This window comes from Phocoena phocoena, chromosome 11 (assembly GCF_963924675.1).
Source record: "Phocoena phocoena chromosome 11, mPhoPho1.1, whole genome shotgun sequence".
In the NCBI taxonomy this organism is placed as follows: Eukaryota; Metazoa; Chordata; class Mammalia; order Artiodactyla; family Phocoenidae; genus Phocoena; species Phocoena phocoena.
Genome location: NC_089229.1, coordinates 4,284,314 through 4,297,044, shown reverse-complemented (window position 1 = coordinate 4,297,044; position 12,731 = coordinate 4,284,314). Strand labels below are relative to the sequence as shown.

The following is a 12,731-nucleotide window of genomic DNA, read 5'->3' as shown; positions in this document are numbered from 1 at the left end:
AAAATTGAAAAATAAGTAAACCAGAAATTTCTGTTGTGGACAGATGGTACTGAAGACACTGCTGAAATGATCCACACTGGCTTTACCCGGTTCTAAGCATGGTCTCCAGGATACCAGTGATTCTCTAGAGGGGAGCTGAGCTTCCAGGGCATGTGGATCTAGGGAGAGCAAGAGGATTTGTAAAGGCATTTTCACAATCACGTTAAGATATGTTGTTAATCACAAAAAGTATTTTTAAATTAGGGAAAGAAATAATATTATTTTGAAACTCGTTTGGCACTAGGTTAAACAAGTTCAAAGCACCATTTTCACAGGATCTTGAATGGTGACGGGCATGTAGTTCAAGTGGACTAAACGGTGTTCAAGAGTCTGCGTAGATACTCATTCCAAGTACCGCACTGTTCGGAGTTGCAAAATGTAACTGAGCAACCCTTCACGTAATCACCGGTTAAAAGGTGAAAATCCCCTGGTGGTGGGCTCAGCAACTTCCCAATAAAAGAGTGGAGAAGATTAGTTAGGGTAACGGTGCAGGAGTGATTCCAGTAATTATTTTTTCAATGTTTTCTGATAACAGAATAAAGTGAAAATGAGGAAATATATTACACAGAAGAGGCAAGGAAGTCTTCAAATATGTGAATCCATCTAAGCTCAGGTATTCTTTCGCATATACTAAGTGCAAAAGAAAACCTTCAACAGCAGCTGTTTTTATAAGGCGACAGAAATTTCACGATAGTTACACAGTAATTATATTCCAGATTTGGTGTGCGGGGAAAGCACACATTCAAGGGTCCTATTCGTGTCTGTCAAATAAATTGATTTACTGAGGCTAAGAAAGGAAAGCTGGGCTAAGAGAGCCAAACTGGAGACTCCAGATTTCAGAAGGCTCTCAAGGTCACTATCCTTTCAGGCCCTACTCCACCTGCCCTGCTCATGACCCCAGTTTCCCATCATGGAGCCAAAGGGAGCCTGGCCAGGCCCCAACTCCAGTTCAGACTCTGCCACTTACTGGGCAACCCTGGAAACTCATCTGGCCCCTCTGAACCTCAGTTTTCTCCACTGTAAAATGGGGATCATAGCCATTTGTGAGGATTAAAAAAAAAAGAGCGGGGCCAGGAACTCAGGAATAAGCTCAACAAACGCGGCCATTTTCACAATATTCCTGCGAAGCTTCCTTGGATCCAAATGGTTATTCGGGCTCCTTGGAACCAACGACTTCCTCCCGATCTCGCTCCCACTTAATCTTTTTGGATGAGAAAGGGAAGGGGATGGAGAGGAGAGGTGACCAAAGCTGAGGGCCGAAGAAGCCCACGGGGGCGGGGCAGGGCGGGGGTAGGAGAGGAGGGTCCAGGGTGGAACCTCTCGGGTGGGGGGTAGGGCGGGGGTCTGGCCTGCGGTGTTGTCGGAGGGCCGGGGGTCCGGGGCCGAGGGCAAGGCTCAGGCCCCTGGGGTGTTGTCGGAGGGCCGGGGGTCCGGGGCCGAGGGCTAGTGTCAACCTAGGGTGGACGGCAAGCAACTCCCTGCCACCTCCAACCCGCCCTGGGCGGAGTCTGAGGGTCGCCTCCCACCCCATCCCCCGTCCCCGGGGTGGACAGCGAGGGTCGAGCCCGAGTCCAGGCCGCGAGGCCACCCTCACGTCCCCTCAGGCGGGAAGAGGCCCGGACGACCGCAGCAGGCGGGGGCGTTCTAGGTCCCAAGTTACCGGAGCCGTTGGGGCCAATGATGCAGGTGAACCTCCTGAAGGGGCCTATGACCTGGCGGCCCCGCCACGACTTAAAGTTCTCCACAAGCAGCAGCTCCAAACGGCCCATGGCTGCGCCCTCCGCGCCTCTGCCGCGTCCTCACACGCCGACCAGAAAAGCGCGGGAAGGGTCTTGCGCCGTCTCGCGAGAGGAAAGCGAGAACACGAGCGAGCCCTGCGCTGTTTCTTAGCAACCGGAGTTGTTTATGTTTGCGAGGAAACTGGGTCTCCTCGCCTCTGGCGCGGTGGGAGAAGGCCAGACTGAGAACTTCTGGAGCAGGCTCAGATCCCACCAGCCCAACCTCCTAGGGAGCCAGCCTCGCTTGGCTTGAGCTTGTTTTATGTTTGTTGTCTTTTCTTTTAATCTCACATGTTTTAAAAACCTCTTAGAATTTCTTGGCGATTCGCAGTCATGGAGGTAGAGCAGCTCAAGGACCTGGAGGAGGACTTCGGCCTGGCCAAAAGGAGATATGCGGAGCTGCGCAGGCAGAAACGGATCTTCAATGCCAGGAACAGGATCATCGGGGTGAGACCCTCCGGCCCGGAAGGGAAAGGGGCCAGGAGGGAATGTGGAGGAGCGGCTGGGGGCGAGCGAGGCGGGCGGCGGGAAACAAGATGTGATGAACCCTTGGAATGAAACTTTTGATCCAGGCACAGCTGCAGACGGCTCCAGGCTTTGCCGGGAAGATTTGTTCCATGTATTGACTTTGCTGAGGATGGGAGAGACCTTAACAGACCAGATAATGCCCCCTGCCCCTTGCCAGACAGGCAAATTGAGTCCTGCAGTGGGGAGAGAGCTTGCCTGGAGTTAATGGCCAGAGACTGGCACGTGATTCCCTTCTCTCTGAGCCGGATTTTCTACATTGCCAGGAATTCCCTCCAGTCCGTTCATCTGACAAATGCCAGTGGAGTTCCTATTTTGTGGCAAGCCTGAGCTGGACCCAGGAGATGAGGAGCAAGGCAATACTTGACCTTGCAGAGTTCATAGCCCAGAGTGGAGGAGGCAGGCATTAAAATGGTCACATTATAATGCAGTGGAGTCAGTGCTGTGAGGGAGGCGAGCAAAGGCTGCCAGGGAGCACCAACTGGGGCTGGGAGAGGAAATCAGAGAGGACTCCCCAGAGGAGGTGATGCCTAAGCAGTATTCTGAGGATGAGGATCTATTGACTGAGAAGGGGAGAAGGAAGCTCTAGGGAAATTTAAGACAGGCTGAAGAGCCAGCTATAAGCAAAAGCATCTGGGTATGACAAGATTTGGCTTACAGTAGGATTGTTATCAACTGAATCAAATTATCTGGCTCTAATTCCCTTTGTTTTCCTTTCCCAGGGAGACACAGAAGCCTGGGATGTTCAGGTTTGTGACCAGAAGATAAAAGAAGCAACTGAAAAAGCTAGACAGGAAACCTTTGGTGAGCATTCCCTGAATGGCCATCTAGCGGTTCAGCGCTGTGTGCCTTTCGACCTCAGTTCACATTTCCTCACATATGTAAAAACTTGCAATTTTCATGCTTTTCCTCCTTTTAAAACTTCACAATTTCTTGTGCTCAATTAACTTAATGCACTGATGCTTCCTCACTTAAAAGAAAAACAGCTATTGAATTCTATGTGAGCTGTAGGAAATATATTGTGAGGATAAATGTATGTTTTTTCTCTGTTTTCTTAAAAAACTGGGTATGAAAAACTTTAAACACACAATTTTCTGCCAAAAAGTTCAAGACCTTCTACCGGGGACAGCTGTTTACAGTAGACAACACACACTCCTGAGCTCATACCCCCGAGCTGACTCAGAGCCAGATGTGGTTCAAATAATAGTGTTCCAGCTCTTAGATCAAATACTCAAATAGTATTCCTTTTCCCCCATCATGTCTAGCAATTTCTTTTAAAGCACTGTAAAGATTTTTTAAATAGAAAAATGCAGGGTACAAAATTGTATATACAGTGGGTTATCAATTAAGTTTAAATACATATATAAATATATCTTTTAAAATACATAAAAATATGCTTAGAAAAAGACAGAAAGGAAATATACCAGAATGTCAGCAGTGGTAAAGTTGGAGTGATGGCATGATGAGTGAAATTGATTTTCTTCTTTATACTGTTTCATATTTTCTAAATCTTTTACCTTTTAAAATTCTAGCTTAAAGTAATTCAAACCTGTGATAAATCATAATGGAAAAGAATATGAAAAAGAATATATGTATGTATAACTGAATCACTTTGCTATATAGCAGAGGCTAACACAACATTGTAAGTCAACTATACTTCAATAAATTTTTTGTTTAAAAAAGTAATTCAAACGTACAAAAATGACGTGACAGACATATACATACCCACCACCAGACAAGATATGAACATTTTGCCAAACTGGCTTTAGATATCTTAAGCATGCTTTTTGAAAATTAAATGTTATACAGACATAGCTAAAGCTCTCCCCCACCTTACCATTTTCCTCTTCTTCCCTTCTCAGAGGTGTGATCATTCCATGCATGTTTCTGTACTTGTACTATTTAGGTATGTACATCCATGACAATATAAAATTCTTGTGTGTGTGTTTTAAAATTTTACATAAATGATGTTATATTGAATGTATCCTTTTGCAACATTTAAAAAATTCAACAGTCTATTTTTGGAATTTATAGGTGATCTACATACAGAATATTCATTTTAATTGCTTTATGATATTTTGTCATTTGAATTTTAACCACAATTTCTTGATTCCTCTACTGGTGGCTGATTTAGATTTTTTCCAGTTTTTTAATGACTGTCCTGCATTATGTCCCAATGTTCATGTCCCTGGTGTACCTAGAAATGGAATTGATAGGTCATAGTATATGTATGTTTTCAGTTTTACGGATGTTGGCAAATTGCTTTCCAAAGTTATAAAAGTGTACCAAGTTACACTCCCACAAGCAGTAAACGAGAAATCTTTGTTTCCCCACATCCTTACTAATACCTGCTATTATTTGCATTTGAAATGTTTCTCCAATTCATTGGATGTTTCCCATCTTGTAAGGTTGATGATGATCTTTTCACAAGTTTATTGACCATTCAGGTTTCTTTATATTGATTTGCCTTTTCCTCTCCTTGGCCCCCTTTTTGGTTAGGCTGTTTATTGTTTTTTTTTAAAGTTGATTTGTAGGTGCTTTTTAAATATTCAGAAAACTAATCCTTTAATGGTTGTGTTAAGTTTTTGGAAGGTTGGATTACTTTTAGAATCACTAAAAATCATTTTTTAAGTGGATTTGATCTTGGAGAGGCAGCAGTGAGTGGTGGCGTGAAGCGAGATCTTAATTCCCTGCCCTGGAATTGAACCTGGGGAGCCTGGATGAAAAGCAGGAATCCTAGCCACCACACCCCCTGGCTCTTGCCCCCAGTGAAAAATGCATTTCTCACGGAGGCAAAAACTGTAAAAACAGGTACAAAGTTTATTATTAGAGACACAGCACAACAAGTGGGAGAGCACACAGAGAAACAGTTTGCTTAGTTAAGACGGAAGCAGGGCAGAGATGCACATGGGGAGAGAAAGGGTGTGGGTGTCCCCCCTAATGAGGAGGGGCCCAGTAAAGAGGTGGTGACGTCATTCATATAGGGCGGTTCTTCCGGGTCTGTTTACCTTTGGCCAATCATCTGGCTTCTTTTTCCACACGTGACCTGCCCTAGGACCCTCCCCAGCATGCGTGCGCAAATTTTTTTGCAAGATGGTATTTCAGCCCAGAGGCCTATGGGTCGGCCTTAGCATCACCTGTTATGGAGTGGTGCCCCCTCCTTTTTTGACCCCCAAGGAGCCTTTCTGCGCATGTGCAATGTCTCCCTTGCCCCAAGGATGGGAAATATGTGACCTTTTGATACTTTACCCAAACAAGGGTTAGCCCCTCTCTGTTCCTGCCACGACTGTTATCTTCGGGCGTCCTCAGGAGACAAAGCCTGGCTATTTACCTCGTTTCTGTTGTTACTTCCATTTCGGAGAGCAAACAGGAGGCTGATTTTAAATGTCTAACCTGGAGCCCATCTATGTTCTAATGCAAACAGGAGACCGGTTGTCAGTGTCTGGCCCAAAGCCCACTTTTTCCTGCTCCACGAAATGTACACGGGAGGCCAGCTGTAAAGGCCTAGCTTGGGACCCATCTATCTCCTGCCTCAGATTCAAATTTATGTCTTTCCTCTGAATCTTAAGCTGATGGATATGCTGTATCTCTTCTAGCTGCTGAAATGAGGCAAAATGACAAGATCGCATGCATATCAGAAGACCGGGAAAGGAGAGATAGGAAAAATCTCTGTAAAGCTATCAATGATTTCCAACAGAGCTTTCAGAAGCCAGAAAGTCGCCGTGAATTTGACCTCTCCGACCCCCTAGCCCTTAAGAAAGATCTTCCAGCCCGGCAGTCAGATAATGATGCAGTATCAGGAATGCAGAAATTCATGGGAGAGGATTTAAACTTCTATCAGAGGAAGAAATTCCAAGAGGAACAAAACAGGGACTGGTCCTTGCAACAGCAAAGGGAATGGAAGATGGCCCGCGCCAACCAAAAATGCGCAGGTAATGGAACAAAAAAGACAAATGGGTCTCAATACTTTCTTCAACAAAACAATCCCCCCCCCCTTTTTTTTTCTTGTTTCATTTTGTCTTTTAAGTCTCACTAATGTGTTACTTTGGCCACGTGGCCAAAGAAAGAAACATGAGAACCCGGGTTCCAGGACTTAAGCATCTTCAGCCATGTGCTCATCACGCAGGAAACACCTTCTGAGCTTGTGCTCTGTCCGGGCCCCAGTGGGATGCTGGAGTCCAGGGTAACTCAGCATCGCTCCCGGCCCTCAGTGTGTGGGCAGGACATAGGTCCAGCCTATATCAGTTCGTGTCCAGTAAGAAACTCTGATCATCCCCTGAACCTGGCGGTCCACCTCCATCAATGGGAGCTCTGTTCCTCTAGTTGCCCAGGCCCAAACCCAAGTCATCTTGACTCCTTCCTTCCCCTCAAATGCCACACGCAGTCCAGCAGCAAGTCATCCCAAATTCCAGCCACCTTCACCATGTCCTCCACTACCACTCTGGACTAAGCAGTCAGCATCTCCCAACTGGATCATTGCAATAACCTCTAACTGGTCTCCCTGCTTCTGCCCTAGTCTCTCTATAGTCTTTTCTCAACCCAGCAGCCAGAATGATCCCATTAAAGGTTAAGCTGGATCCTTTGCTCAAAACCGATACCTTCTCATTTTACTCAATAAAAACCAAATTTATTTCAAGGATCACCAAGTCTGACCTTACCTCCTGCGATGCTGCCCTCTAAACCCCTCTCCCCTGGTTCCACGGCAGACATTACCAGGCCACAGTGGTGATTGCTAACACTGCCAGGCACCCATCTAAGAGCTTTACTTGAATTGACTCATGTCAATCTCCCACAGCCTTCCGATACACCCCCTTTCTTTGGATGGGGCCGTGATGAGAAACAGTTACTCTGCAGGGTGCTCTGCACATCTCAGAAGGATCTCCGGGCAGGCATGCAAGGTTTGATTGCATTTTGCTTCCTTTCAGAGGATCTCTACCTGAAGACAAGGCTGCAGTTTGACGAAACAGCCAAGCATTTACAGAATCTGGAAAGCACCACCAGAAAGGCGGCTTGTACAGCTGTGAAAGAATTCAACAAGAACCAGGTGTATACCCCAGGCTCTGTCTGGAGGGGAAGACAAACACACAGCCACCTCCCCGGCGTGCCCCAGCCTCCTTGACTCATCAATGATAGCAATTCTTTTTTTTGTTTTTTTTTTGCGGTACGCGGGACTCTCACTGTTGTGGCCTCTCCCGTTGCGGAGCACAGGCTCCGGACGCGCAGGCTCAGCGGCCACGGCTCACGGGCCCAGCCGCTCCGCGGCATGTGGGATCTTCCCGGACCGGGGCACGAGCCCGCGTCCCCTGCATCGGCAGGCAGACTCTCAACCGCTGCGCCACCAGGGAAGCCCGGCAATTCTTTTTAATCCCTGCAAAAATCGGTTGCTCTTATTAGTCACCGCGTTCAACAACCCTTTCAGAGGGGCGTGATTAACCCAATTTAATCGATAAAGAAACGGGCTCAGAGTGGGGCACTGACCTTCTTTGGGATGCCTACGTACTAATCTGAGTTGCTTTGGCAGATTCAAATACTGGACTTCCAAATACCGCAAGTCCAGTATTCAAATCCCAGCCTGTCCAGCTGCAAGGCGTGGGCTTACGTAACGTAGTTCAGCTGGCCTCCTTGAGAGCACCTGCTGTGTGTGGGCACCTCAAAAAGAGGTACTTCCCTGGTGGCACAGTGGTGCCCTGTCCATTCATTACTAAAGAGAACTGGTAACACTGACAAATGTCTCTTAATCCGTCTCTTGACTTTACAGAGAAATAACTGCAGCCCAGAGAGGGGAGGTGACTTGCTCCAGATCACACAGCCAGGGCCCATTCCCTCCACCCATCATCCTCATGTGAATAGGGATTTGGCCAGGAATTTATTTGTCCCTGGGGCTGAGGTTGCGGGTAGTGGGAGCACCTTTTAGAAATCACCACTGCTGTGCATCACTTGGTTGGCTGTTCTTTGTGGCCCGCCGCCGTCCAAGGGTGACCAGGACCACACGGAGGGGTACACAGCCCTGTCCTGGGGTGGGTGAGGCCAAGCCCAGGGGAGATGGCAGCCTAACAGGGGGAGGCAGCTCCCTGCTTTGGCAAATCACTGCAGACAAAGACGCGCAGCAGTTAGGCACACGACCAACAGGTAGTGATTCCCTGAGCCCAGTCCACTCACCCAGCATCTCCCAGGCAGCTGGGGGTCTGAGGGCCTCCCCACATCCATGCCTGACAAGTCCCCCCATCCCTGGTGCCCTTGAGCACATTCTTCCTTCAAGGGCCCCAAGTGAGACTTGTCAGCCTGTGCCTCGGTCCCACCGGGGTCACTCAGAGCATCTCCCTTAATATCTTGCCCTGAGCAGGCCTTGGAGTCAGCGGAAAAGAAAATTCAAGAGAAAAAACAAGACCAAGAGGACAACCTGGCCGAGATCTCCAACCTGCTGCATGGGGACCTGCTCTCGGAGAACCCCCAGCAGGCAGCCAGCTCCTTCGGGCCCCATCGCGTGGTCCCCGACCGCTGGAAGGGCATGAGCCGGGAGCAGCTGGAGCACATCCGCCTGGTTCAGAAACAGCAAGTCCAGGAGAAGCTGGTGCCTGTCCCCCCCAAGACCTCAGATGGGGCCCTGTGCTCCCTGCCACCTTCCTCAAGCATCTAGTTATAGCCACTGTCACGCTCGGCCCTGGAAGCTTCCCTCAAGGAGTCTGTTCTAGTGAGAGGAGGACAAGCGCTAGGGAGGGCAGGAGGCTGGGGAAGGAGCTGAGATTGCTGGGCGTGAGGAGGGTCATCAGGGGACCAATGGCTCTGGAACAAAGGGCTGAAGGTGTGGAGGGAGGCTTGCACGTGTCTGCGGAAAGGATGATCAGGCGGGGTGAAGAGCAAGGGCAAAGGCCTTGAGGAAGGGCCCTCTTGACCTGTTCAGAGAAGGAGGCGTCTGGTGGCTGGAGTGGAGGGAGGGGAGAGGGTGGGATGAGGTCCAAAAGGCAGAGGGTTGAGGGCCTGGCAGGCCACTGGGGAAGACTTTACCTTTTTTGTGACCGAAATGGGGAGCTCAGGCGGGTTCTGAACAGAGGAGAGACAGGATCTCACAATTAACAGGATCCCTCCCGCTGCTGTATTGAGGTTGGACTTAGGGGGATAAGGCGGGAAGGAGAGAGATCACTGGGGAGGCTGATGGTCGAGGTCAGAGATGGTGCTGGCTGAGGCCAGGGCGCTGGCAGCAGTGGTCCTGAGAAGTGGTCGGATTCTGGATGTATTTGGAAGTTAGAGCCAACAGAATTGGCTGAAGGGTTTGGCATGGCATATGAGAGACAGAGGAGTTAAGGATTACTCCAGGCATCCTGGCCTGAGCAATGAGAAGGAAGGAGTTGGCACTTACAGAGATGGGAAGATGGAGGGAGAAACAAGTCCAGGAGGGAAGTTCATGGGAGAATGGAAATCACAAGCACAATTTTGGATATGTTGTGTGCAATGTTCTTTAGATATCTATGTCTGCTAGGATTCAGCTGAAAATCCCAAATAACACCATCTTAAAGAAAATAGAACTTTATCTCTTGCATGTAGACTAAATCCTTAAGAAAACAGCCCAGGGCTGGTATGGCAGCTCCACGACCATTGACTAAAGTTCTGCCATCCTCATCACCTGGTTCCCACCTCTTAGTGCAAGATGGCTGCTTGAGCTCCAGTCATCATATGCATATTCCAGCTGGCAGGAAGAAGGAAGGGGTAAGAACGCTAAGGACACTTCCTAGACGTTTCATAAGACATTTCCAGTTACATTTCGTTGGACAATTCAGTCACTAGATTGCCCCAAACTATAAAGAAGAAATGTAGTATTTATTCCAGGCAGTGAAATGCTGGTGATTCTTTTATTAAGAAAGAAGGAAAAACAGCTACTGGTGGACAAGTTATATTTTCTGACACAACTTCCAAGTAAAGTCCAGCAGGCAGCTGGATGTAGAGTCTGGGGCTCAGAATGAGATCTGGGCTGGAGACATAAACAGGAAGTCATCACTGCACTGAGAGTATTTCAAGCAGCGAACCTGGAGATCACAAAGGGAGTGAGTGTAGACAGAGGGACCCTCCCCTTCCACCCCCATCATTTATAAAGAGCAAAGCGGCCTGAAAAGGAGCAGCCAGAGAGGTAGGAGGGATGCAAGCCGTGGTGAATTCAGAGGGAGCGTGGGAACCCCTGGGTCAAACGCCACTGCTGGGCTGCCGACTGGATGCAGGAGCCAGCACTGGGCAGTCACCTCTTTGGTGGAGGGGTGGCAGCCTGTCTAATGGGCTGGAGAGAGAACAGGCAGGAGGGCCAGGAGACAGCAAGTGCAGACGATACTTTCAAGGCACTCTGCTGTAAAGGGCACAGAGAAATTCACCCCCAAGATCCTGAGCCATGGTCCCGGGGTGGGGCTGTGGCATCAGCACCTTCTAGAAGTGACCAGAGGACCCCAGTGTCCAACCAGGTGGTGCCACTGCCCACTGGTAGCATCCCAGATGCAGAGGAGCTGACACCCGTGGGCCCTGCTTATGGAGCCCTGGGCTGGGAACCACTGTTGGAACCGAGACTCTGCTGTCCCTTCAGGCTCAGAGGACCAGCCAAGGCCTCCCAAGAGGGGGACTCAGCTGGGCCACCAGCATGATGACAGGTGGGGGGGATCTCCTCTGATTTCCGGCATGACGTTGCTCACCTACCTGCCCCCTTCTGGGCCTCAGTTTCTCCATCTGTAAAATGAAAGGCCGGCTCCTCGAGACAACCCCCTGGGGCTCTTCTGCTGGGGACAGGCGGTGGTGAGTCACCTCTCCTCTCTCCAGAGGCTCCAGGAAGAAGAGCGCCAGCGAGACATGGATTGGGACCGGCAGAGGGTCCAGCGGGCTCGCGCCGCCTTGCTTCTTGAGCGACAGCAGCAGTGCCAACAGCGTGACCTGCGCAGAGCCCTGGACCGCAACCACCTCAGCCTGGCCAAGGAGCAGCTTTCGCAGTCAGTGCCAGGCGGGGGCCTGGGCGGGAGCGGGGAGATGGGGGTACGGGTGGGGAGGGCAGGCAGAGGGGCCTGGGATCAGGTTAGGGTCAAGGGGGGCGGGTGGGAATTGGGGGCATCATCGAGGGAATCAGGCTCAGGGAAAGTGGGGGTAGGCGCTGGCCGTGCAGGGCCCATAGAGCAGGCACCGTCCTTTCCTGGACCCCTGGCTCACCCTCCCTGAATCCTTCCCACCCAAGGGCTCGGGACCCTTGGGGTGTATTTCACCAGAGGCCCTGTAGCAGCAGTGGTTGGGGCTATAGCATAGCCTCCTGGTAAAGAGAAGGGGAAGAAGGACTCAGAGCTAAGAAGCCAGAAATTAAGTGTGAGGAAACCATTGGTCCCCGCGCAGACCAGGGATTGAGATTCCTTTGTGCCCTCAACCTGTAAACACCCCTCCTTGGACGGTCCTCACCTGGGCACTGGCGGACCCCAGCAGGCTCGGACACGGGTGCTGGTGATGGAGTACACGGAGGGCACCAGGAGTCCCAGGGGAGGGCACCGGGTGGGCTTCCGGGAGGAGGCTGCTTGGCTCAGACGTGGGGGAGGACAGTGCCAGCTGCCCACTGCAGGGAGGGCTCTCCGGGGAGAGGAAGGGGCTCCTGGGCTGCCCAGAACAAGTCTGGAGCCTCTTCTTCATTTCAGAAAGGCCCCAGGAGTAGTTCAGAGTTCCAGCTACAGAAAATGTCAAATGCAGATCAGTAGGTGAATTTGTCACTAAAAAAACCCCAACCCATTATTTATTTACTTATTTATCTATCTATTCATCAAGCTCTGGCTTGAACTCGGAGGGGATCCACCAGTATTTTTTCCAATGTCTGTTTATCAGTGGGTCCATCATTGGGGGCCTAAATAAGGAGAATTGAGAGAGAATCTCACAGAAATCAAATGGGATGAGCAAATGTCTTAACAATCATGGAATTCTAAGATATCCCCACATTTCACGTGCGCAGGTCGCTAAACTAATCAGCGGTGATGCGATGCCCCCTTCCTCCCCCTTTAGCTCGTAGGGCTGGAATGCACTCTGTATCCTGGGGTTAACACACCAGTTAAACAGTAGAATGTTTAGGAAGTCAGGCATTTGCTTATTTCTTTTTCTCCTTGTTTTATTATCAGGAAAAAATATATGAAGGAAATCTGTACAAATCATCTCACAGAAGATTATTTCGCACAATTTAATACAAGAAGTCGATAATGAAAAAGGCACCTTCTTTCCCTCTGAATCGTTTACCTATAAAGGGCAGTAACCTTGAAGAGTCCCATGTGTTAAAAAAAAAAAAAAGGCGCTCTTTGGTCCATAAGTACTGTTGAACTTAATTTTTCCACTGTACACAAAACTTGATTAAACCCCTTCCTGTATTTCTATGAGGAGCATTAGTGTCCGTTCAAC

The 12,731-nt window shown here is 49.5% G+C and overlaps 2 protein-coding genes across 2 annotated transcripts in view; one reads left to right on the top strand and one right to left on the bottom strand.

Moving 5' to 3' along the window:
• The window catches only part of SMC1B (structural maintenance of chromosomes 1B), an 85,924-nt gene extending 84,078 nt beyond the window's left edge, over window positions 1-1,846 (bottom strand). The window contains exon 1 of the mRNA XM_065887293.1: window positions 1,700-1,846. Coding sequence (XP_065743365.1) covers window positions 1,700-1,808 — 109 coding nt within the window. The 5' untranslated portion in view covers window positions 1,809-1,846. The remainder of the gene's footprint in view (window positions 1-1,699) is intronic.
• Window positions 1,847-1,962: 116 nt separating this feature from the next.
• Window positions 1,963-12,639, top strand: RIBC2 (RIB43A domain with coiled-coils 2). The gene is made up of 7 exons (XM_065887539.1): window positions 1,963-2,264; window positions 3,065-3,146; window positions 5,939-6,274; window positions 7,268-7,386; window positions 8,686-8,913; window positions 11,136-11,302; window positions 12,458-12,639. Exons 1-7 carry the CDS (start codon window positions 2,151-2,153, stop codon window positions 12,534-12,536), a joined length of 1,125 nt encoding a protein of 374 aa, XP_065743611.1. The 5' UTR covers window positions 1,963-2,150; the 3' UTR covers window positions 12,537-12,639.
• The last annotated feature ends 92 nt before the right edge of the window (window positions 12,640-12,731 follow it).